The 26,879-nt window shown below is 43.2% G+C and overlaps 1 protein-coding gene across 6 annotated transcripts in view; it reads right to left on the bottom strand.

Annotated features, from left to right (window-relative positions):
- Positions 1–743: 743 nt before the first annotated feature.
- Positions 744–26,879, bottom strand: part of ETV6 (ETS variant transcription factor 6) — a 139,968-nt gene continuing 113,832 nt past the window's right edge. For all 6 annotated transcript variants that reach the window (XM_056339909.1, XM_056339906.1, XM_056339907.1 and 3 more), the window contains 4 exons: positions 26,088–26,630; positions 7,423–7,565; positions 4,562–4,662; positions 744–1,204 (listed from right to left, as the gene is read on the bottom strand). In XM_056339909.1, coding sequence (XP_056195884.1) covers positions 1,099–1,204; positions 4,562–4,662; positions 7,423–7,565; positions 26,088–26,630 — 893 coding nt within the window. In that variant the 3' untranslated portion in view covers positions 744–1,098. The remainder of the gene's footprint in view (positions 1,205–4,561; positions 4,663–7,422; positions 7,566–26,087; positions 26,631–26,879) is intronic.

Raw genomic sequence — 26,879 nt, 5'->3', positions numbered from 1 at the left:
CTCATCTACCTCTCCAGCAGCACAAAATGATCCTGGAGAGGTTTCCGAGTAACACAAACCATGTGATCGGTCCTTTTACTTTCTCCCTACAATGTAAGGATCAGCCCTTCACCTTTCACCCCAAAACTGCTAGCAGGTATAAGAAACACTCCTCCCTTTTGTAATTACAGATGCTTCAGCCTTTGCCTTTGTATAGAAAGCTTCGAGCTGAAATTCTGCGTTGTGGATATATTGTGGGGGTTACATATATATACATATATATATGAAATGTTTATATATATACACATATATATATGTACTTGTCTCCGCCCTCCCTCCCCCTGCTCCATTCTATCACTTCTTTGCTAGAGGGAGGGAAAACGTCAACATCAGTCTATTGCAGAGGTTTGTCACATTTATTTTTCTCCTCCCCGGAGCACTTAGGTGATTGGTTTTGGTCCATATTCCAGCAGTTAATAGCCACTTGCAGGACTCACAAGCCCGAGCTATGCTGGGATGATATCCCAGCCTACACGTGAAGGGTGACTCCTCTTCATTTGACAGGTATGTGTGGTATTTGGTAGCTTCTGCACATTTCCCAGTGGCAGCACATGTAAATTGATCCGAGCAAACTGGAACCCTTGAGCAAATCCCTTCTGTGTTGCTATTGTTTTATGCAGTGTTATGTCATGAGACTTGCACAGAAAATAAGAGCACTCTATTTCCATAGGAAAGCCTTCCAGAAAAAAAAGCATAATCTGATGTCTTGTCCTATGTGAGATAAGGAAAGTCAAACTGCATGTTTATTAGGGAAAAAAAAAAAACAACAAAAAAACCCCAAAACTGAAACAAACCGAAAAGAAAGAACTCAAGGGAGACTTTGTAAGAACAGTGAAGTAGTGCATAAGTCCAGGCTTTTTCCTGTTTACTTTTCTGCCAGCACCACTTCTGCCTGTTAAAGTTTGTTTTGTTAAGGTGATTCAGGTCCTGTGTGGTCTTCAAGCTAAGCGGCAACCCCAAGTACTGCTTCTGTGTTGTTGCTTCCCCTCCCAAATTGTGCCAGTCATCCGGGCAAGATGTTTCTCCCATGGACCCACAGAGGTGATGCACCAGCCCCCTTCAGCACTCATCTTCTTGGTATATTTGTTCATCCAGTTCCTGGGATTCAAGGTGCTCGAGGCGGTCTGTTCGGCCACTCATAATCTCATCTGGGGTCTTCATGAACCTGCAAAACAGAGAAACAAGCAGATTTCCCAGTGGTCTCAGCTTTTACCTTTATAAAGATGTTGAGGCCCCTGAGCTCTACAGCTCCAAAAATCGTATTTGCTGTATCCTCCCAGTGCCTTAGTACTTCCCAGCTTCTCCCCAGCCTACTGGTTTCTTCCCTCCTCCATACCTTGTAAAGAAACAAAAAAAAAACCCACCCAGGCCTTTACCCCCGCTCCTTGAATGTCTAAATTTGAACCAAACCCCACAGTCTTTTCCAAAGAATGATATACACAATATATCTATATCTCTATAATATAATGATATATTCTTCTCCCTCATATTGTTTGCTGTTGTCATGTAAGATGACAGTATGCCACAGGTACACTCATTTATGGTGTCTGGTGACAGAAACATTAAAGATCTTTATGGTTAGCTTATTTCAAAGCAAAAGCACTTGCAAGGTGTGGAGAGGCAGAGGGCTACTGGTTTGTGCAGGTGTCTGTGTAGGTGAGCGAAGAGGAGTATGAAACATCAAAGTAAAAAAGAAAAAGCCAAGGACCAAGTCAGAACAAGTTCTGGGAAATGGAAAAAGCCCTGAAAGAAAGTTTTTTGGGCTAGGGAACTGTGAACAAAGACAGTCTCTTCCTGTGTGATTGCAGTAAGCATAATTGTAATGAAGCAGCAACCTCTGCAAATGAATGCCACAGCTCCCAGCACTAATGTCCTGATGCAGTTAAGTCTGCAGGGGGCTAGAAACAGAAACTGCCTCTGAGGAGGCACGGCAGCAGTAGGAAATGGGAAAGGACATCCACCAGCCTGTAGATCAAGTCTGCAGCCTTGATCTTTGCCAGGATGCTTTTGTGTACTACAGCACAGAGATCGCATGGAAAAGCTCTGCTTTCTTTTTGAATTTAATGGCATAGGGAGAGAGTCACATAGGAAGGATGAAATCCTAGTTTAAATACAACTCACTTTCATAACTCCTAAGTACATCTGGAGAAATTAGGATGAAAGATGTTTATGCTGTAAGTGTTACAAAAAATTTCAGTCTTTCATTAACGATGTACTGGCTATCATTGAGCAGTACAAAATGTGTTAATCAGAGGAGCTGATTTTATTTCAGGTTGATGATATGCTCAGTATCCTTGCCCCAGTGAAAACAAAACCAACTGACAGGAGCCTCGTTACTATCACTGACCCAGAAAAATCACTGCTGAAGCTAATGAGCCAGATTTGCCTCCTCTTCTGCCTCTGAGGTTATAAAGCTGAGGGCTTTCCATCTGAAAAATATGAAGTCTCTCAGCAAATGCATAGCACAGTCTGGAGCTAACCTTTTGCCACTCTTTCTAATTTTGGAAATCATGTGCACATATGCATTTAGGGAAAAAAAAAAAGGCTGTGACTCACTGCTGTGTCACTCCCATTTGTATGCTGGAAGAACGCTGCTGATACAAATGGTGTTACAGTGGTGAAAAACTAGCATACAGAAGTGGTGAATCAGTCCCTGGCTACACAGTGAAATCGCATCAAAGCCTACGGGCCAGACTGTGCCCTGATTTAAACCCTGCTTGTCTTGTTGATCTTGCATGAGGATGAAATCAAAACAGAGTGATCCCACTGCCTTCCCTACCTTCTGTCTGCTCCGTTTCCTAAACCATGTGGGAGATGGGCTGATGTGAACCGTACCGCAGTACTTTGGGTATTCTTTCTGGTCTGTGTTTTAAGTCATGTCAAGGAACTCCAAGCATGGGTATTTGTAATAGCATTTGATTAAATTTTAAGAAAACAACCCAGAACTACAAGCTAATGAAGAAACAGTGTCTGTAACCTCATTTGTTGCAGAGGACACTCAGGCAACCTATTAGAAATCCTTCTCTGACTCCATTTTACTTAAAGCTCTGTATAGATATCTGCAGATGACAACTGCCTGCATGTTACTTACAGAGTCACACTTCCTATTATTTCTGTGCTTGCAAGAAAAAGCCAAGAAAGGCATATTAATGGCTTGATTTTTTGCAGCTGTTCTTTTTCTCTTCAGATATAAATAGGTCTAAGAAAACAACATCAATAAGTTTTTATTGGGAATTGTGCAAAAAATGCTTTGTTGTTTTTTCCCAGTTTCCGAAGGAAATGAGGTTTATATGCTCATGTTTTATGCTCCCTAGTGACCTCTGAATCTGTTGGTCAATTTTAGGCAAGTCTGACAGAGGAATTGAGGTCTCCAAGGGTATCAGGTTTCTACAGTTTTGAAAAAATAGGCAGCCTGGTTGAGAAGAGATGGATTCCTCTTTTGTTTGTGCCCCCCCTGAAAAAGAGGCTCCAAGATAAGTACATTCACTGTTCAGCATCACAGAATTCCCCCAGGAAAGCATGGTCTTCCCACAAGGCCATAGCAACTGAGGTTCCCTTGGTACTGCTGCTCATGGAGCAACCTTATTTTAACTTTCAAAAATTTTTTAAAAAAATCTAAAATCATGCAGTTGATTTTGCCTGTAATTCCTTCTTCCCTTCACTTTCCTTCCCCCATCTAAGTCTCCTTCTAAGAGCTGACATAAACAAGACATTCCACAGAAACCTTTTCAGCTGTAGATAGTTTGAGTGCTAATGCAGTTCTGTTAGCTATTTAAGAAAACAAACTCCAAGGCTGCCTTCCTATTGATATCACTTCCGAGCACATTACTAGGTCCAGACCACTGACATCAAAGCAATCTTTGGTCTGAGTCCAGTGCTCTGTGGGTCAAACGTATGCACTAGGATTTGCTGGTCTTGTCTGAAGAGAGCTGGAGTGCTCTTGCTCTCTACCAGCCACACTCAAGTTTGTGGAAGTAACTCCTTGCTGTAACACTGTTTCAGGCACTATTTCCTAAATTCTTGGTTGTATCATCCAATGTGATGTGTTAGGTTTTACGAACAGGTCTTCCAGGTCCTTCTCTCCCTTGAAAGCAGCACCGCTGAAGACGTGGTTATCAGCACTTCTCTTTCGTGATGCTGATGCACTTGAGGAAATGCCTGATCCCTGCTTAGCTTTCACTGGCAGCTCTGTTTGTGAAGTCAGCTTGGAGTGGGTTTTCCAGCAGTTTGGGTGAGATCATGAATCATCTGTCTAAGGTCTTAAACAACGGCGCAGCCTGCTTCAAAGGAGTGAAAAGACTTCTATTGACTCCACTGATCATTGAAACGCCACTATTTTCGTAAATTGGTGCAGTTGCCTTGATAGCTAGGAAGCGCTGGTGTAGACAGCTTTTGCAAATGTATGCCCATTGTCACCTGTATTATAGCTGTGGCAATGAAGTATCCCACACACAATTCCATCCTCCATCTTCGAAAACTAATTGTCTGTAGAAAGGAATGGCAAAGAAAAGAAAAAAATTACCTGAACAAAAGCCTTTGTCCTGGCTCCTTCCGGATAATATTTAGTTTGTAGTAGTGGCGTAGGGCTCTGGACATTTTCTCATAAGTCATATTTGTTCTGTTCTGTTTTTTTCAAAAGAAAAAGGAAAAATGTGGTGACATGATTCATTAAAACCTTCCTAAGCCCCCAAAGGAGTTGCAGAACTATCACAGCCAGCTAAAGTAACCAAATCTGTTCAAGAAATTAGATGTTCCAGTCTAATGCTGTTTGCAGGCCCATCCTGCCCCTCCAGCCCTCATCACCAAATTTTTATGGGTCTCCATTCAGGGCAATTTAAGCAAGAAAGTTTAACAAAAATTCCAAGTGAGATTTTTCTACAGTTTCTTGGATCACAGATAACAAAGGCTTCATCGACCACAAGAGGAGACATTAGATGGAGATTCTCATGCCAAGTGGGATGTGACAGACCTGTTCTTACTGAAACCACCTTTTGCAAAAGCCTAAGAAGAGTGGCTAATAGGCTGAATCTGTCAGAAATCCTTACTAAGAACACTGTTCCTCTGGGATTCCCCTCCACTAACTAGTTAATGCTTACAATGCACTGTGGTGATTGAGTGCCTGTTTCTCCTCTTGTTATACAAGTGTAAATCAAGAAGCCCATTAGGTTGTACTTCTGCTTCTATGACAGAGCCTCCCCTTCATTTTGGGAGCTGCAGACCCTAAAGGCCATAGCCAGAGTACTGCAATGTGACTGACATGGCTCTGCTGAAGCTGAGTGTCACAAGGCAGAAGTGATGTGCGCGGGCAGAGCTGTATGTGGGCAGCCCCCACAGTACTGGCTTGGGTTAGCAGGATCAGTCCCTTAGGCTACATCTACATGAAGAGCATTTTGCTGGTACAAGGAGCACTGGTTTACTATCCTGGCAAAAAAACTCCCCGCAGAAAGACAACTATACTGGCAAAGCCATGCCTGCATGAGCATAAAGCAGCCGCTTTGCCATGGGCAAAACGCGCCAAACCAGCAGAGGCACGCTTTTGCTCTGCGAGCCTCCATGTCAGGAGTTTGGCTTGGCACAGCTCTGGCAGTCCAAGATCTGGCAGAAGGCTGTAGTGTTGACCTGACTTTATTAAATGAGACCAATTCACCTGTCTAAAATGCTCTCTAAGAGCAGACCTCCTCTGCTTGCCCACCACAGGTCTGCTGAGGGAGGGTACATAAAAGGTCTTCTGTGACAATTAAACACTAATGATGTTTTTCCTGCAAAATCTAGACTCCACTCATTGGGAAGCCCCCTGAAATACCATGTGTGCTTTTTCCCTTTCTTATATGCTAAAAGGCCACTGTGTTTCCCAAGTGGCTAGTGGTCTGAAGTAGCTTCATTTTTAGAATAGCTTGGAGGTTGGGTAATGGCAGAACTCTCCACTCCCAGTGTTGCAGCCCAAGACCTCTAGGACAGATGTTCTTGTAAGCAATGACTCCTATGAGAAAATCTTGAACTTATCAAGAGTATAGGTTATGTATACTCATATACAGAACCACAGAACAGCTGAGGCTGGAAGTCACCTCTGGAGATCACCTAGTCCAGCCCCTCTGCTCAAAGCAGGGTCAACCAGAGACACCTGCTCAGGACTGTCCAGTTCAGTTTTGAACATCTCCAAGAATGAAGGCTCCTCTGGGCAACGTGCTCCACTGTCTGACCATCTTCCTAGTATAACCGTCCCACACCTGGGGTCTCATGAAACATAACAAGGGGCAATGTAAAGCCCCACATTTTCCCAGGTCACTCCTCTCCAGGCAGACTTCTTTACCTTGCCCCTTATTAAGTTTCATGAAATTTGTGTTAGGTCATTTTTCATGTCCACATCCCTCTGGATGGCAGCACAACCCTCTGGTGTATCAGTACCAGAGGGTGTATCAGCACCTCACAGTTTTGTATTGTCTGAGAACTTGCTGAGGGTGTGCTCTGTCCCATCATCCAGTTCGTTAATGAACGTGTTACAGTATTGGCCCCAAATTCAATCCCTGGGGTAACATCACTAGTGACTGGATTTCGTGCCATTGATCACAATCTTTTCAGCCCAGCAATTCACCCCGTTTTCAGTCTACCTCACTATATTCTTGTCTAGATCATACTTAATTAGTTTGTCTGTGAGGATATTATGGGATACAGTCTCAAAAGCCTTTCTAATACCAAGATAATCATCCATTGTTCTCCCTGCATCCACTGAGCTCATAATTTCATGGTAGACAGGTATGTTGGTGGTCAAGCATGGTCTCCATTCTGCAAATCCATGCTGGCTACCCATATATTCGTATGAATATACTCATATAGATCTATCTATACCTAACTCAGCCCCAAACTGCAAAAATCAGTAACTGCTTTGCAGAGAACAAAGCAGAATTACCCCCTTAAAAGGAAATACATAATCCTGCAGCATTTGGTGTCCGTCACAGGGCAGGTGTGAAATCTGAATGCTGGTGCAGATAGAACACAGACAGATAGCTCCTGCCAAGGTGTAGTATACAGCTTCTTGTAGACCACATCTAACCAGAACATCCTTACTATCAGGTTTCGGGAAGAAATGAGATGCCTTGAGAGAGAAGGACCACTAATTCTTGCACTCCCTATAATTTTATAATGAAATGCACTTATAACTCAATGCCTTTAAACCAAACCAACAGGTTTTCTATATGAAAGGTAGGGTTTAGTGCTTGAGGCTGGATGCTTTATATTTCTAATATGCGTAGAATGAAAGATTACAACTTTCCAGCAACAGTTTATATGCACACACTTTCTTCCTTTTCATTCTGTTTATAAGTGAATCCTGTGATGTTACAAGAGGTGAAGTGCCGCAGGAGGAAAAGTGCATTGCTTCCTTACCTTGTGGTTTCCCCACAGCCGGGCCAGCCCGTTGGGATCCACTATCCGGAATATTTTGGATTCCTTATCTTCCCATCGGATGAAATTTTCGTACCGGCTGTCAGAAAGCAGCTGATAAACATAATCCCAAAGCAACCTACAGTCTGTGAAGAGAAAGGCAAGAAAACATTGACTTTTTTCCTTGAGATTAATGCTGGAAACTTTAGTGTGGATGTGTAGTGAAAGGACAGTTGGGATCAGGGCTGAAACAGCTGCTGCAATCTGAAATGCAAATGGCTTGGTTGGTATCGACAAATGTTTGCAAAACATACTGGAATATACATTAGAAGGAAGCCTCTTCTAATGCATCCTAGTCCTTCTGACACTGACTGAGCGACTTGATCACATTAAAAGCTGCATGAGATGACCTGCTGATTTTAGTTGTGTGTTTATTGTTGTACTGATGCACATAAAACTACCGCTGTTGGCCCTACTGCTGGTGCTGGCTGTTTCAGTGGGGAAATCAAGAATCCTGCAACCTGCTCTCCCTGCTTGAGGCTACCTCTTTCTGTGCAAACATGAGGGGTCTAAAGCATGGGCAATATTACAGCTTTCCTTTGTATGCTCCCTGTGATATAAAACTGACACCTTCTACCATTTTTGAATTTGCTTTTTGTTTTACTTTTCAAAGTTCCTGAAAAAAAAAACCAAGTATGATAATTACTTGAGTGTTATTGAGAGGTTAAATACTTTCTATTTGGATAATTGAATTCAAATTTCCTCTTGGCAAACACTCCTTAGGTCGCTAATTAAAGGTCTAACAGATACTTAGGTTTTAGTTTAGTGTTTTTCAGTTTCATGGCTGTCTCTTGAGACCTACCAAGCCAAGAGCTGAGCTATTCCTACTTCCTGCTTGCAGTGTGTGTGTGCGCAGCACAGCATAGTAACTGGCAACTATGAAATACAGAAAGCGAACTGCACAGAGTTAGGGGCTCTGCTGCTGTCAGAAACAACAGGATTTTTATAGCTCAACTGTCCAGATCCCTAAGATGGCCGTATGGTTGCATTTCACTTTGAAAGCAAAACCAGTCTCTGAGAGATGGCTTGTTAGAATGGCTAAAGGGCAGGCAACCAAAGACCTCTAGCTAGGTGCTAAAATGGTTCTTGTCAGCCTGTCTTTCTATTCCTGTCTGTTTGGGGTTGGTATGTGTTACAGTGGTGATGATGACATGTTTGGTATGATAATATAAAATGCTTTTTGAAAAGGGAAATGAATAACACATTTAATGAGCACACCTGAAATGATTAGTGATATTAACAGTATTGATGGTATTTCCCATTTTCGAACTGTAAAGAGTATCTCTGGAACATGTACTGTCTCGAAAGCCAGAGCTTAGTCTGCCAGTGCCCTTACTACAGACTCTCCCTACCACCTACGGAGAACAAGGCAATGCGTTTTGAAGAGATGACATCTGGCAAAAATTGCAGGTTTCCGTTCTAGCTGAAACCTTCCCCAATGGTCACCTTGATAATGGTCACCATGACATCTACAAAAGGAGGAATGTGAAAGGAAAGTGGCAGTCAGATTTGTTGGCTGGAAAAAACTTATGTACATCAACATTTTTCACACAAAAATGTCCATTCCCATTTCATTTTTTTTCTGGGTTTAACTTTAAAAAAGGAAACCAATTTCCATTTTTTTTCATTCCTGGATACAAATCTTGTTCAGTGATAGCTTCCTCCCTCTCACCCAGAAGAAGGTACCTGCAGCTGGGACAAAGACAGAAAATAATTCTCCTCTGCATGCATTTGCCAATGGCCAGCCTATACGGACGGGCCCCTTCTTGGCACACAGATGCAGAGACGTCTTCCTTTCCCTTTTCCCCTCACCCAGCCACTAACTCCACGGCTATGGATACCAAGCAGGTAGCTGGCTGCAATTAAACACTGCAATGCCAAACACTGCTGTGGCTAACCTCTTTTGCAGCTCCAGGCACAAGTGACTTCCCCTGGACTACACGGGAGGTCTGTAGAAGAGCATCAAATTGGAAGTCTCAGGCTACTGCTTTAATTTCTGTTGTATATCCTCTCACAAATAAACAAACCCCAGTTCTTCCATCGCCTTTCCATCAATAATTTTGCACACACACACACACACTTAAGTCTTTTAGACACGCACATATTAGTAAAAACCTTCTTTTAGAGATTTTGTTTATAAGGAACAAGGGAAGGGAAATTATATTGCTCTGTTGGTTTGGGCCTTTTAATAATGCGGGAGGTGCTTAGAGAACAGGGTAGTAAGGGCCCATGAAAGTGGTTCCTTGACACACGTGCAATTCATTCCAGAACTCTTCCAATGAAAGGCTGTATAGAAAATGCTTCTTTAGTGCAAGAAGCTCAATTAAAAAAAACACAACAAAACAAACAAGAAACAAACAAAAACTTCAACTGTCTTTTTTTTTGATTTTTTCATTCAATTCCTCTAGCTCTGACTCCCCAAGAAATATTTTACCAATTGATCAGAGTTGGTAATTCTGCTGTGTTCCAAAAACTACCATTTTTTTCCATCATCCTGTGTAACCTGTGATAACTTTAACAAAACCTGCATAGTCTAGGTCAATGGTTCATGCTGAATTCACTGTTTCAGAAGGGCTTTTCCCAAAGATCTCCATGCTTTGTTTACATGCAGTCCTTCATTAATATCACTGTAAAGGTGATGTGATTCCCTAGGTCAGCAGGGAATCATTTACCACAGCCATCAGTGGGCAGTATAGGGCTAAACACCTGTGGTGGGCTCAGGCTGGCTCCACCTCACCTGCAAAAAAGGTCTGTCTTGGTGGGAGCAGTTTCAAATAAGAAAGCATGCACTTGGCTGAAATTCATCAAGAAAAAAGTGACACTTTTTGGCCAAGGCAGGAATTTATTAGAAACCTGAGGGAAGAGAGGAAGGATGTGTGGATCTGTTGTTGAACCAGCGCTTTGACTGTGCTCGAAGCTTGCTGAGGTGGTTGGTTGGTGTCTGGCCCCACTGGAAGAGTGCTGCAGGGATCTGGCATCCCAGTGTCAGTCACTTGGTTTTGCTTGTGCCACTACTGCTAGTCCTGGCAGGAGTGGCTCTCCTCGGGGTCAGCTGGAGGGATGGCGCTCCCGCAGAGGCAAGTCAATGTCAGGCTCTGTCATATTCTGGAATGTGGCAGCCTGAGGCAGACACCCTCTGATTATAGTAACTTACAGCTAATATTTACAATTCTGCAGAGGTAAGATTTACCCTACACTTTACTTTCACCTCAAAATTTGCAGCATGCAATGTTATTTTTAGTGAGTAGTACACTGCTGTAACTATGCTCTAGAAGATTTCCAAGTGTATAAATGCAACTCTTACTGATCGGGATGGTAGACCCCTAATATCCTTTCTACAGCGGCCCCTGGAAGAGTTTCAAGGAGCTAATGGCTCCTTGACAGCTGACTGGAATTGCACATGCAATGTCATCATACTGTGCCAGGGCTGCACATTTACCTCAGTGTGGACAGCGAGTAAATGCTGGTTGAACCGAATGGCTTTAGTTATTTTCAATTGGCTGTCATTACCTCCCCCACACACACTGTGCCCCCCTCCTTCACACACACAAAAAAGAAAGCACACAAAATTCAGCCCAAGATGTCTGGGTGGCAAATTATTGGACTAACAACAGAGCTTCAGACTTTGAGAAGAGGTAGGATTCAAGTCCTGATTTGGTTTTTGTTGTTCACCTCATTTTTAGACGGGTTTCAGGCTAAGCTTGAACATAAATACTGCTCAAATGAGGAGAACTCAGATCTGCATCTTGAGATCTTCTCAAGAAAAGTCCTAAGTGATCAAGGGCCCCATCCCATGTTCTAAACTGACTGAGCTGCTCAGACTTGCAGAGGTATTTACTAGGCTGGTGGAATTTGCAAAAAAAACCCCAACCACCCAAGTATCTTAGACCTCTGCTTCAACAAGAAAGTTGAATATTCTTGAAAATTCTGCTTGGCTCCTACAACCACTTAAAAACTCGTCCCTAAAAGCTACAGTTGTCGATCAGCAAGTTCAGATACATGACTGACTTGCAATAATGTAACAAGATGGCATGCATCAACGCAATTGTAGCAACTGTGTCTCAAGCCACCGCAAGCAGGAAATCAAAAGCATTACCTTTAAAAACCAGTAGAAAAGACTCATGCTCACTGCATTTCTTTTCACCTCTGCTGAGAGTTATGAGCGTGCACACTGTTAGTTATCATGGACCAGCTGATACTTAGCAGCACAATTTAGTTAAATGTACGAGCTCTGTTTGCAGAGTATCTAAATCAGTTTGCCTTCTTTCAAGTTTCACACGGGAGACCTCCAGGAACTTGGGCACTTAGGCATTTTTTTTTGTTTTAACCATAAACAAATTACACCCTGGGCATCTTTCTCCATGGACTGCATGGTGAAAAAACACGAGGTTCTGGAGGGTTGTCCCTGACTGACAGAGGAGCAGCAACTAAATAATCTACCATTATTAGGCCAGTAGAGACCATCTTTAACAGGACAACAGAGACTATAGGTCAGACACTACTTGATAACTCGGTGTCATGAATTTGGAGTATAGTAGAGCTCATTTGCAGGATATTGCAAGCCTATGAAACTGGTGAAAACCCAAGAAGAGGCAATGCAAGAAGCTTCTCCACTGTGAAAAGAGGCACCTCCACAGAAGGCTGATGAGGACAATACAGGAAGTTGCATCCTCCAGGAAGGTCAAAACTGTTGCATGTATTTTCACGAAGGATGGAGGAATGCAGACAACTTGTAAGTGAATGGTTGTTTTCTAAGTGTAAATCACTTGTTTGAGGGAAATCTTCTCCATGAAGACTAAATCACTTCCTTGGCTGTCAGAAGGCCTCCAAAGGAGCAGTCACATGGGGGGACTCTCTACAGGGCGTGTTGGGTAGTGAGTGACGGCAAGAAAGCACATGGATGTTGCTGAGGCCAAGCAAGTTTGTAAGTGTGGGAGATTCAACAGGGGAGTTGAGTCAGGGCTGGTACCTAAATTGTTTGGGCATGCTGCAATTTCCTGCCTTTTGGCTAAAATAAGCTTACTTAGAAAACAACTATGTCTCCATAGCACAAGGAAACATCATTTCCCCCTAACACACACACGTACTTTTTTTTTAAAGTGAACTCAGATGGTTGGACTTTGTACAGTCTGAAGGTAAAGGGACTTAGCTATGGAGAGAGCTGGGACTGAGAGGCTTTAAGGAGATGTGGTATCAAACAACCTAGTCCAAGAGGGAAGGTGGTGAATGGCTCCCAGCAATGTGGAAGGGCTCCTAAAAGCTGGCCTTTCCATATCCCACCATTTTTTCAGCTGTACTACTGGACAAGACTGAACTACATAATTAGCTGGGAATTAGGGCAAACCGTACCTTCGAATGGAATGGCATGGCTACAAATTTCTTCCTCCAGTTAATGTTTCTAAAGGGATTTTTATAGTTATGCACAACGTAGTCATAAGGTGTACAGTACTTAGCTGGCTCTCAAAATGTCCCCCACAAGCACTGCCCTACATGTGCAAGAGGCAGCAGTTTCACATTCCTGCTAATAACATCCATGTACTGAACAGCCCCAAGGCTGGCAGGGCTAGAGTAAAGCCTTGGGTGTTGCCACCCCACTCAGTCTCCTGGCTACCACTTGGCTGCCAGGGTTGACACTAGGCATGAAAGAAACAGGCAGCTGCACAGCTCTGGAGAGGGTGGGGGAGAGGGGACAGAGCAGTTGGGGTCTGAGGAGTAGGAAGAAATCTCTCCCATAAACACCAGCTGCTGGCTTTAAACTCCACTGATCGCAGTAAGCTTGTGTCTTTGCTCTAGTTTTAACCTCACCTTTCACATGGCAGCAAGTGCCCAAACCTCAGCCACTCCTCCTTGGCATGGTAAACCAATTTCTCCTCTCTGGCTGAAAAGCTCTGTTTACTGCCCACACTGACAGCACTGCTTTGGTAATGTTAAAAAAAAGGGGAGCCTGTAATATTGTGACAGTCATATAGACACTGTATGACTGGAAGCATGTATTATAGATTCTTCATTTCAAATACCATTTAGGACAATAGGCACAGTCTTCTGAATATACATGTAAAGAACACTGGCATATAAATACTTCCTAATGACTATATGATAGTAATACACACATCCCTTAGAATTTATATACCATCTCAGAATGATCTATGAATTTAATGTTATGGATCTTAGGTTTCTTGTATTTTGACACTTGTCCAGCCATTATGAATGACTTCTCTAGTATCGTTTGGCCACGGTGGTCTTGATGTTGCACTAGTGGGAGGTCTTGTATCTGCTTCCTTACACTCAATAATGCTGTTAACAGTACAGGCTTATACATGCTAATGACATCTTTTGTTCAGGATATAACATTCCCCTGCACTGCAATATTTCCTAAAGCACACACTGCACCTCAGACCCCTGTTGTTTCAGTGAGGCCCACGGCGCAGAAGCAGAGCTGGCTCTCTTCATGTATCAAACACCAAAATGCTGTCTTAACCACAGAAACGTTTTGCGAGACCCACCCACATCTTGCACTGAAGATCATTATATAAAATGCATTTGGTCTGGCTGATGACTGACTTGGAAGCTAACATGGCTTCACAGAGGAAGAGATCATGCCAAAGTAACGTTGTCACACTCCCTCTGACATCAGCTGAGGCCTTACCCCTTGCTGAGTAGGTTAGCCTAAAATTTCTCCAGCATGATATCATTTGACTTAAATGGTTCTGTGATTTCTACCAGCTGAAGAGTTCTCCCAAGCTTAGGCCCCTTTCTTTTACAAGGTGATTTGTGCTTCAGCTGCATTTGTTCACAGTGAAGCAAGCAATGGCTGTTCACAACTGAGGCTGATGAAGGGAGCTTTTCTAGGAGCCCTCTCTACTCTGGTTTCTGTATTCACACATGAAGTGTGGTTAGAGTAGATAATATGGTGATGCTTACGGTATCAAAATGATGAACTGGTAAAATTCAGCTGGCCATAGCTGCTGCAAGAAGAAGGTCCCGATCTCCCTTCCATTGCATCCTCCCTTCATCCTGCCGCTTACGTTGTGCTGGCTCTGTTATATTTCTCCATAAGCCAAATTAAATCACTTAAACAGAAGAACACAAACCACCAGCCAGCTTTCTGCTATTTGAGAGCCAAATCTGTGTAGAGGAAGAGCTAGTGAATGCTAAAGCCATCACAAAGAAGGTGGCAAGACTATACTGGCAGAGCAGGTGAAGACAAGGAGGAAGGAGGGAGAGGCTAGAAGGTCCTGTGGACCTTTAGCCTGCTGTCTGTGATCATTGCCCTTGTTGGAGAAGGTCATTAAGTCTCTAAGAAGACAACACTATTTTGGGGCATCTGGATTTGTTTAAACTGTAGGCAGAACCAAGAAATTACAAAGGTTAATGGCTGTTGTACAGAAAATAAAAAAGACTGGGAGAGAACTCCTAAGTCCTGACTTGGTTTAGACTTGTCAGGGAGATGAGCTCTAATTGCATTTTAACCACATCCTAAACTGTGCAATGGGCAGAACTTTCTGGACAAGTCAAATGGACCTTCGGACTATCTAACTTGTGAATGAAGTTCATCAGGCTGGCTGATACTGTAATGTGTTTCAGAAGTATGGTTAGAACTACTCAGTTAACTTGCTGTCATCACACAAATGGACATGGAGGAAAAATAAATCTGGTGCAAAGGAGAGGAAAGACGTTACTGGACCTTATCACATCAGCTCCTGCATTCTTGCTGAAAACCTTTCCCATGGCAAAAAATGAATTGGGAAACCAACAGACAGCACACTGAGAAAGACAGACATGCTACAGTAGAATTACTGCTGTGTTGAGACGCAATCCAGCCTCAGTATCTATCTAATTCCATGACATACTTATTTTAGCAGACAAAACTACAAGAAAAAAGTAACTAAGTCTCACGATTAAGGAGTTAAATGGCTCTGAGGACTGTGGGAGCACTGATCCTGAGATGGAGCAGTCCTGCTCATCCCTCTATGGTAATCCACATCCAGGTTACTGAGAGAAAAGAGATTTCTTTCCATGAATGTTGGCTGCTGTTGGAAGCAGGATGGTAAGCTGAATGTTTCTTGTGGAGAAACCTTTTGACAGACAACTATTTGTTCAGCTCAGCAAATTCAGGCTGGGCCTGAGTAAAAAGGTTGCCCGATCACATTATACAACAGTTGTATGTTGCTTCTTTCTTGTACACAAACACCAGTGGGAGATCAGGCAGAAGGACAGCAGAAACCTGAGACTGTCACGCTGTAAACAGTTGTTCTGTGAGGTTGTAGAAGTAACACAGCAAGATGAGGCCAAGATCTGTCTTTGGCAATAAAAAGTTGTATAGGGAAGGAGGATCCAAAAGGTTAATATTCCTCATGTGGTTGTAGAAAAGAGCACTTAAATTACAAAGAATATGTAATGGATGGGCCAGAGACAGTTCGACAGATAAAGACTTTGCAAGCTGAAGTCTGTTCTATTAAAAAATGACTTTTATTTCCTCCTGTCTTGTTCCCCTGCTCCATCCCCCCATCCCCACCAAACGGACTATTTCCGATATTGGTTTCAAGTGTTGTTTTTTTCCTGCTCCACCATAATGGCAGACAGCACTCTTCCATTTATCTTGCTAAAGAAATCTGCCTCTGATCCTCCTGTGGCTTTTCCTCCCCTTTCTTGATCATGAAGGGTAATGACTAGGAAAAGGGAAATAAATTCAACCTCCGCCTGTTCATGTGTGCATCCTACAACCACCTCACAACCATGCAGGCATCAGAAAACTGGCCAAACACTTTAATTATGGGAATTGAAGAATAGATGAAGCTTTATCTTCTGACTTGTACTTCAGAGAACTGGGCAAAAGCAGGAGTGACTTAACTACAGCAAAGGCATTCCCAACAAGAGTAATAATTTTTGACCCCACAAGGTGAGAATCTCCAGAATCTTCTGACATTAGCTCAGTTCACCCTCAGGTTTAGACTTCTAGGGTTTTTTTGAGAGCAGAAAATAATTGTCTGTAGCAGACTGCTGCCCAAGAACCTCACTTCCGTGCTCCACCAGAAAGCCTAGAATGCTCTGAGAGGTGTGAGCATGGCTGGAGGATGTGGCTTCTGGTGTGTTCCCAGGAAATTCCCCCTGAAGAGACTTCATAAACCGTAAACTTGTGACTTCTGATAGGTCCCCTGCAGGAAACTGAAATGTGACCTCCCCTTCTTGGGGTTAAATCTCCACATTTAGCTATAGCCAAACTCTGTCCTTCCGTTCCCTCAGCCGAGATGGAAAACAGTACTCTTAGCAGTTTAAAGGTAATTTGAATTAACACAAAGTGATGCAAGCTTTTGTATGCCATTTCTAAGTGATTAGCATTAAAGCCAGACTTAAATAGGCCTGTCTCCGAAGAGAGTGATGTGCAGTGTCAACACTGTCGACATTACAGTGTTATTTTCCTCGTTTAACTAAACAGGTTCAAAGTGATGCAAGTTTGCTTTGTAGAAGAAAATCTGAATTGCTGACACAACTAGCCTGAAGAAAGCGTGCAATATACAGGGAAAATAAGGGCAAGTTTTCATTAAAAGGCAAGTTTTTTTAAAAAGTGTTTAACATCCTGCTGACCCCAATGGAGGCAGAGGGTGTTCTGAACCCATTTATGACATCTGTCTAGCCATGGCATGTAGATGCTGCAGGACAGTAATGAGAAGGATGAAATCTAAATGACTGAGCTTTCCTCTGGCTTGGTCAGTCTTGCCTTCTGAGTGGACCTGAACAAGCCCCAACCACAATTTCTGCTCCTGTAACTGTGCAGTAAGGATGGAGGCAGCTATAAAGCAAGACACTTCACAGAAAATCTGCAACCACCTATCCAAGCTATTGCCATTCAGCTATTGCTTAAGTGTCATTAGTTAAATTGGCAGGGAAGGCACACTTTCATGCTGAAATTAATTGTTAATGCTGTGTTAAGATGACTCTCAAGGTTATAATGAAAACTTCTGTGAATATGAAGTCTAGGAGCTTGACTCTCATCCATACTTTAGACTCTTTATAATAGTCTGGCTTTCCACAAGGGGCTTGAAATAAATGTGGCAATGTACTGCAAATGTAAAAGTGTACATGGCTGCAAGGGCATTAAACAAGGCCAGTGACATTATCATTGCCATATCCAAATGGGAGTGACAGGCCATGCCTACACCAAGTTTCTCAGGCTGTTTCAAGGCTCCAATCTGTCTGTATGAGCTGCTGCCCTATAGAAAGGAGGGTCTGCTGCCTGAAAAGCAGGTGCTGAACCCCCACCACTTACAACTGACCATGCTGAAGTGAACTACTGTTTCGGTTTCCATAGCCTGCCAGGCTATAACTTGTAACTGTTCAGCTGCTGACACTGTCTTGCCACAGTTGCCCCCAAAGTCTGTGCATACAACAAAAGCTAAGCCTCTGCAGCTTAGTTTGCCAGCACTCATCCTCCCCAAAGGAGGATACAGCAATCATTTTCAGTTTAGAGAAGAATTCACCACAGTGAAGCTTGTGGTGATTTTGCTTTGGAAAGGGGAATAGTAATGAATGAAACAGTGATGCACATCACTGGAAGGATAGTATGCTTGAGGGCTGGTGCACACAGAGAACCTGACTGGTGTAGGCTCTTGCCAATATCAAGTGCCACAGCAGGTCTGTGGGACATTCCTGTCCACATAAGTGAATTTCTTTAAGAAGGTTTCTAATTACAAAGCAGTATCGTCATTCTGGAATAGTCACTCAACAACCACCAAATGACAATATAAGGGAATTAAGTTCAAGCCTTTTTACTACTAACACTCATGCTCACTGCCTTATGCATGTAGAGAATTCACAACTAACAACAACAAAAAAGACCAGACTGATGTGGGTTCAGGAATCTGAGATATTGCCCTAGTAGGCCACAGTTGGGCAGATTTTGTTTTTGCTTGGAGGATGTGACTGCAACATTGAAACAGAAGTGGCTGTATCACAGAAACATTATGACTAGCTTTAAATGCTGCAACAGACCAAAGCAGCAGCAGATAGCTCAGTGTAAATTATATACCCAGCCTCTCCAGTTTACAGCTAGCTTGGGATGCTGTCATGGTGAGACATCCAGTGAAGAAAAACCCCATGGAAATACCAGGCTGACCAGTAATGCAAGATATTGGTTGCTCCAATTTTAAATTGGATAATACATTTTTTAACAAAGTGGAACAGGTAAATGTAAGGCATTATAACATAACAAGAGGTGTTATTAGTCACTAAAATCTGGAAGTAAATTTAACCTACAATTTTGAGTGAGGGGCTGGTCAGATGGTGTCTACTGATACACTGTACTGCATTATTTTCTATGCAGTATAGCTCTCTCTTTCCAACACCTTTCACCTTTGTGTGCTGGCCTTTCTTTAAATTTACCTTGCCTGTTTGGACAGTAAGCTCTTTGGGGCAGGGACTATAGCACAATAGAGCCTATAGATACTACTGTATTTCAAACACTAAAAATTAAATGGAACAGGAAGCTGCATCCCCTGCAACAGAATAGAACAGGACTATTTCAGTTGGAAGGGACCCACAACGATCACTAGTCCAACTGCCTGACCACTTCAGGGCTGACCAAAAGTTAAAGCACATTATTAAGGGCATTTCCAAATGCCTGTTCTAGTGTTTGACCACCCTCTTGGTAAAGAATGTCTAGATGAAACCTTCCCTGGTGCAGCTTTGAACCATTCCCATGCACCTTGTCACTGGATCCCAGGGAGAAGAGATCAGCACCTCCCTCCCCACTCCCCCTCCCCAGGAAGCTGTAGAGAGCAGTAAGGTCACCCCTCAGCCTCCTTTTCTCCAAACCAACCAAACCCAAGGTTCTTAACTGCTCCTCACAAGACATTCCTTCCAGCCCTTTCACCAGCTGTGTTGCCCTCCTCTGGACGCATTCAAGGACCTTCACATCCTTCTTAAACCATGAGGCCCAGAACTACACACAGTACTCAAGGCGAGGCCTTGCTGAACACAGCAGGATAATCACCTTTTTTGACCAGCTGGTTATGCTGGTTTGATGCCCCCCAGATGTGGTTTGCCCTCTTGGCTGCCAGGGCACACTGCTGGCTCACTCATGTTGAGCCTGTGTCAACCAGCACCCCCAGGTCCCCAGGTCCCTTTCTGCAGGGCTGCTCTCCAGCTACTCCTCTCCCAGCTCACATCTGTGCCCAGCATTACTCTGTCCTAGGTGCAGAATCCGGCATTTTGACTTGTTAAATTTCATTCCACTAATCATAGCCTAGTGCTTCAAACTATCTAGATCCCTCTGCAAGGTGTCTTGTCCCCAAAGAGAGGCACCAGCATCTCCCAGTTTGGTATCATCAGCAAACTTGCTAATGGTGCATTCAACTCCTGCATCCAGATAGTTGATAAGTGTATTGAACAGCACTGGCCCTAGAACTGAGGCCTGAGGAACACTGCTGGTGACCGGCCTCCAGCCAAATGTAGCCCCATTCACTACAGCCCTTTGAGCTCTGCCCTTCAGCCAGTTCTTCAGCCAGCACACTGTGAACTTGCTCATCCCACAGCTGGACAACTTCTCCAGAGGGATGCTGTGAGGGACAGTACCAAAAACCTTACTAAAATCCACAAAAACTACATCCCCTGCCTTCCCTTCACCCACTAGGCAGGTGACCTTATCATAGAAGGATATCAAATTCATTAAACAGGACTTTCCTTTTGTGAACCCATGTTGACTGTGCTTGATGATTGCATTATTCTTTGAATGCCTTTCAATAGTACGCAGCATCATCTTCTCCATATTTTTTTCCAGCCCTTCTGTGAGGGCTAACAGTATCAGCTGCTGCAAAACTTTTAACTTCTAAGTTGTGCATAGTTGTTAGTTTTTACTGCCTTTACTATATAGGCATAACTGTTCTTTGCGTCCTTTCCCATCCCTTCTCCCTCTCTCCCTCCCACCCAGCATATGCCATTGCATAGTAACTATGTCTGTTTTGTACAGAAAGGAAAATAAACTAATGTGGTATAACTGCACTTGCACATAGGATTTTGCTGGTGTATCAGTTAAAAAGGTCATCCTACACAGCCGTAAATGTCTCACTGACACATCTGGAGCAAACGTGGGTACTGGGGCTCTGGCACTAGCAGATAAATTGGGGAGATACTGCTGACCAAGGTGCTATGGTTTGAAGTTTGGTGTCTTGTGATGTTTAAGTTCTAAATGTCTGCTGTTACAAATATAATAGCTCAATCAGCTGAGTTTTTATCCTCCTTTAAAAGAAGCTTTCCAGCTCAACCCCGAAGTAAAGAAAAAGTATCGGTTGATTTGCACTTCTTTCAAGCATTCTGTGAAAAATTCACTTAGCTAATTCCTCCTGTCTTTTCCCTTCCCATGCAAGTTTATGAGAAGTGATTAAGTTTTTAAAACAAAGGGTGAAGAGAAACCCTGATCCTGTTCCTACTCCAACCTCTCTCCCCACACAAAACAACCCAACTCAACTACTCTGAGTTGTCCTTAGAGAGCTCCCCATGCTCAGACTTAGCCCATAGCCTACATCCATCCTAAGTGCTCTTTTGTAGATTTCAGTAGCATGTGAGTCATTCATAGCTGATGCGCTCTTAGCAGAGGACTGCCTTTTCAGTTTTGGCCATCAGACTGTTTTTATTGAGAAGTCACTTGTTAAGTGTCTTGCTACAAATCTGCGGGGTTCATGCTATGCCCCTGTACCCTCTGGATGTGTGGCACACCGAGAGGCTGAGACAAGTCAGAAGCAAAGCTGGAGGTAGATCTCTTTCATGACTTTGGGAGGGTAGGAATCTTGCTTGTCCTCATTCCAACAGCAGACAATAGTTTTATGGGCCAAACCGATACAGTAGTAGACAATGTGCCTCTGAACAGTTTAAACATTACCTAGCTTTGCCTCAGACTTATGAAGGGGAGGAAACAAATCTGGCAGCTCATAAAGTCAGATACAGCCCAGTTGCTGAGGTAACCCAGCTGATAAGAACAGCATACCAGTAGACAACAACAGGCACAAGACTCACCTGCCTTTAGATTTCGCCCCCACCAAATGCAGAGCAGAATCAAAAGCAATAGGCAGGGCGGAGCTCTGTGGAAGAATAGCAACACTCATCCTTTCAAGCTGCTTGTATGAATGGGTAGGTCTGCCCCAGACACGTACAGAGTGAACCTGGAGCTTAATGGGTTTTATTGGGTCTCAACTCCGACAGGACAGGGAGCCCCTGGGGGGAATCCAGCTGCACCTCCCACTGCTCTGCGACACTCTGCCTTTCACTCCCAGGCAGTCTTCTGGTTAGTATCTGTACTGGACAACGCTTGGGTAAAGGGACAGTTTTATCTGTATCCCAAAGTTTCAGTGCCAGCATTTGCTGTGGATTAGTGATCAACCCTTTCAGTCTCAGAGAGCTACTACAGAAGAAGACACTGCGAGCTGGAAATTCCAGGAACCTGCTCAGCAATCTACTTCCCCTCACGAGAAACATCCAGAATTGTACTACTGAGTTTTAAATGACTGAATCAAAAGTGAGGTAAATACCAGCATGTAATGAGATTAATTAATTTGGATGTTTCTAAGCCAACCTCTATGTGATAAAAGTTAGGACAAAACCAACCCTGTTGTAGTCCCGTAACTGCCTCTTGCAGGGATTCCTGTGTCTTCCTTTAGGCCACTGACAGGTTTCTGATGAGATCTAATATGTCAGTTCCCATTTTCCTGCATGCTAACAAGCTGCGGTGGACATGGATATCTGAAAAAAAGGACATTTTTGACACCTAAATAAAGGTTTGTGGTGAAAAACTGCCTTGGCTGAAGTCAACAGCAGAGCTTCCAAGGAAAGCTGTGGGGACAGAACTTCAGGATGGCTGCAGGGAGGGTTACTGGTGGCTGTGGTTCCACCAGGGCTGCAGTGCATGCCTCAACCATGACATGCTACAAATGCCCGCCAATGCAATAACCCCTGCCTCTCCTTGTACCCTGGGGAAGTACCTCTTATGAGATATCAAGGTCTTAAAATGTTCGATAACAAAACCCTCCCAGTCAGAGGTGCGGGGGACTGGACTTTCCATTCTGCAGAGCTAACTTCAGGTGTCTCTCTTGATCAAAACTGCAACTGCATTAAAAAAAAAAAAGAAAGAAAGAAAAAGTGTATTTTTTCTCCCCACAGAGTGAAACCCTTGGAGGCTATCTGGGGGGAACAAAGATGGCCTATTTTAAAAATTCAGAGCTAAAAGTAAGCCAGATAGACTGCCTGTTTGCTACAGCCCAAGTTAGGAGCTGACTACCAACACTGTTACTGCTTTGAATTAGCAGTTCCAGCGGGGAAAATGGTCCATTACACCACTCTGCTCAACTCCCTTTCTCAGGTATTTTTAATATTTTTTAAGTGCTGTCGGAGCTAGATGACTATTGATGCTTGAGTTAGCTTTACCCTTGCCTGGTGTATTTACAGGGCATGCAGGTCTGCCTTTGGATCATCCCAACATAATGACCTCTAGTTCTAACAAAGTTATAGAAGAGACTCGTGCATATTGTATTGAGAAGATAGCTAAACATATTTTTAAAAATCAGCTCTAGCCACTGCAGAATAATATATGGGACCTTAATGAGTAACATAAAGAGACTTTATGCCTCTTCATTTGCTAGAGAAGTGTAAAATGGCCTTAGAGGAAAAGAGTAAGACCTTCAACCTGAAATTCTTTGCTGTAAAAGGGAAAGTGCTTTACCAGTAAAATTAATATTTTGTGAAATGATATTACACAAAAAGGTAGGAAAGATTAGTCAGCCGGTGAGTACAGGTCATTATTTTGTCTGACAGGAAGTCCAGAGCTCTATTGATCCACCTCCTGAAAACAAAGTGTTTGTGGATAGCAGCAACATCACTGCAGAAACATTGTTTTCTTTCCCAGCACCAAGTAATTGCATGCTGCATTTAAAAGCAGACTCTATCTACAAGTAAACAGGTTTATGAGGCTGTAAGGTACCTGAAGTCCCGGAAGAACTCCTCTTACAATTTAAAATATCTGAGCTGGGAATAGAACATGTTTTGGAGCTCAGCCCAATGTTTTAGTCAGCAGCCCATGGGTCTTCCCTGGTAGCTGGCTCCTGAACACTATCTCCCCTGAAAATCACCTGCATGCAAATGGTTAAGCCAGTAGAAAGTCAAGGCTCTCTTCTCACCAGTGTAAACAGATAAGTACTTAGCTCTGGCACTGGGCTATTGGTAAATCTTTTCATTACTCAACTCGTCAGCCTTCCTCATCCATAAAATGGAAATAATGCCAGCGATCTGTAAAAATATTTTTTTAACAATAAATCTGTACTGATGTATATTTGCAGTTCAAGAACCAAGTGTTGTAATTTTCATAGTCTCTTTCAAATTAAAGTGGCAAGCCATGGTTGGACAAAAGCCTCCACGTTAACTATAGTACTGTCAGTGAAGACAAGGACACTCAGGTGGAAAACAGATTTATGCTGACATAAGAAAGAGATGGTCTTAAAATGAAATCACTTAATGGCAACAGCTCTAAATCGAAGACTGTGAAATGGGTGGGAAGCAGGTAGAAAGGTACGTACTTTCTCTCTAGGGGGTCTAAGTATGCTGCCATTGAATTCAATAGCACTGATGAAGTTGACTTCAGGCATGAGTCATGGACTGTCTACATTTTTGGTAGTAATCTGGGTTTTGTCACGTTTAAATTGGCTGTGAGCTCTTTATAGGGTCCAGCTACAGTTCAGGAGCCACTACAACCAACCAGAATAGCACTAGTTTATGCCTGTACAGCAAGTGAGGCTTGTTGGCATTTACAATTAGAGGACATGGGGCACTGATGGAAGTACACTGGCAAACTTATCAGTAGAAATTAAGATGCTAGCAACCACCAACTATGTAATCCCCTGACCTTTTGCCATAGAACACTGCCCTGATCTGAACTGAATTCTTAAGTACACTTCAGGTCTTTTTGGCATGAAATAATTCACCAGCTCCTGAAGACATGCCGATGGCTCTAAGCAAAGCCACCAGAGTGCAAGTGAAAGTGGCTAAGCGTGGAAATACAGCCTTGTGTGTAACAGTTTAAACTCCTACACATATTTGCTGGGGTGGGGGGCAGGGAGGGGAGCGAGTGGCTGCATGGTACTTAGTTGTCAGCTGGGGTTAAACCACAACATAGGCCCAAATATCCATGGGCTTGGGCTCTGTTGCCACGCAAACAACATAGGGATGGAAAAGACGTGAGAGTACTGATTACAGGGCTGATGTCACTGGGCCCAGTGCACAACATGCAGAAACCAAAGATTCCCAATTATGTAAGAAAACTCCTGGGTTTAAAATAAAAAATTGTACCACCACCTGCTCCCCATATTTTTTCTTATATTCTTTTCAGTCTTTATGCTTAGAGAATGTTTCCTTCTGAAAAAAAAATAAATTAACACCCCCCCCGATCCCCAATAGTACTTTATGGAAAAGAAATCTCCCAGTGATGCAACCATGATAAAACATTAAGTGTATTTCTTAATTCGCTCAGAATAGTGTGGGTAATAAAAATCAAAGAGACAAATGTCGGCCAGAAAAAAATGTCAAAAGATTAATTTCTGTAACCCATCTCTCTATTACATGAATGGATCATGACCCTCATGCTCGATGATTGACTAGACAGTGATATATGTACCTTTTGAATTTAAATGGTTAAGTCTTAAGAAAACAGTAAATCCTCCTCATTAAAGCTGAGGCAGCACTTCATCTGTAATAAATTTAAGGCATATAAGGACAGAAAAGAATAAAATGTACCTCTGTGGACATGTTATACCCCACAGGAGCTGAGTATCATGTCAGCTTGCTGCTCATATAAATGCATGGAATGTTTTTGGGTGTGGTGTATATTAACACCTTTCAAAAGAAATTGGTTACTGGGGCATTCAGATATTTCTGAAGTGGCTGGATTCCCCTTCCCACTCTCCCTATCTATTTAGAGTTCCCTTTTAAGTACAAAAAACACTTCTGTAACCTCAGCTTCCTGATTCAGCTGTTGTGATGTTGTCAGTTACTTACGATATCAAAAGTGAGACAATGCCTGTGGTTTGCGTGGGACAAAAGCAACCTTGTTTCCGTAAAAAGGGACAATCCTAGTGTGAGAAGCAGAGGAAAGCCCACGAAGTAGGGCTCCAAGGTGATAATTCATCGGTCTTGCCATCTCCATAATAGCAGTTTGACACTGCATTATCTCAAAGGCCACTAACAGAGGGTTTCTTCCTTTCCACGGAACTGGACACTAATGTGAGCGCATCTCTTGGAAAATTACCTCTTTGCAGGACAAGGCTTTGGAGATAGGTATCTTGGGAAACAAATGGATTGCTAATGAGTGAGAGGCAGTGACTGTCAGAACATAAATGTTTCAATACCAATTACGCATTCTGTGGTCACAAGCAAGTCACTCTGCACCTTTGCTTACCTGCCATGAAACTGGTTTAATCACATTTAACTGTCTAAACCACAGACGTGGTGAAACTTGCAGAATGCCCGTAAACTCTTGTGAGTAGCAAAAGGAAATGAGAAGCTCTTAACGTACAGCAAGGTTAGTTATGAATGAAGAGCATCAACTTTGGTGTAGCCTAGAGAATGTCACCTACCTGCTATTCTTCCAATTGGCATCGCATGGTCCTCAGGAGAGGATACGGACACCATGATGTGGTTCATATAAGCTAACTCTTCTCGGTGGGACAGGTTGATTGGCTTTACCTCCCTGTGCAGCCCATCCTCAGACAACCTTGGTGGTTTGAAATCCGAGTGCCTGGGGTTCAGTATCAAAGGATGCATGATAGGGCTGGGCATCAGCTGGATGACCCTGGTGTTTTCCTGGCGAGGGCTGGAGGGCTTCTGAAGCACCTCAGAAGGAGGTGGGTAGTGGTTGTTTTCTATCGGGGACACTGAGAGAGGGTAGGACTCCTGGTGGTTATTCTCTTGCTGATGCCTTGTCCCCGGCACCCTGTCAGTTGGGGAGAGGTGACGGATAGTGTTGTCCATAGGGGACTTCAGTGGCCGCTGATCGGGATCTGGTGATGGACGGTGGTTGTTGGTGATGGGTGATCTAGAACGATGCAACAGTTCAATGGTTGGGGGGTTGTGGTGGACTGTTTCTGTGGATGGTCTTGAAGGTCTCTGGACAAAGCTATCTGTGGAGAAAAAAAAAAAAGAAAAATACAGACTGTCGATATTGCGATCATGATGTGAGGATCTAACTGTCAGACTGCTAGCTGGGCTTATTGGGTACTGCTGTCAGCTTGGAAATGTTTTTATTTGTGTGACCTACAGATGCCAGAAAAACGCCATGTAAATGCAGATAGTGATTACTACACAGAATTAAATCAGTACCATGAAAACAATCTCCCTCCACCACCATGTAACGGTAGTTCCTGGGGAAA

Source organism: Falco biarmicus, chromosome 5 (assembly GCF_023638135.1).
Source record: "Falco biarmicus isolate bFalBia1 chromosome 5, bFalBia1.pri, whole genome shotgun sequence".
Taxonomy (NCBI): Eukaryota; Metazoa; Chordata; class Aves; order Falconiformes; family Falconidae; genus Falco; species Falco biarmicus.
Note: the sequence above shows the minus strand (reverse complement) of the source record. Positions and strands in the feature narration are given on the sequence as shown.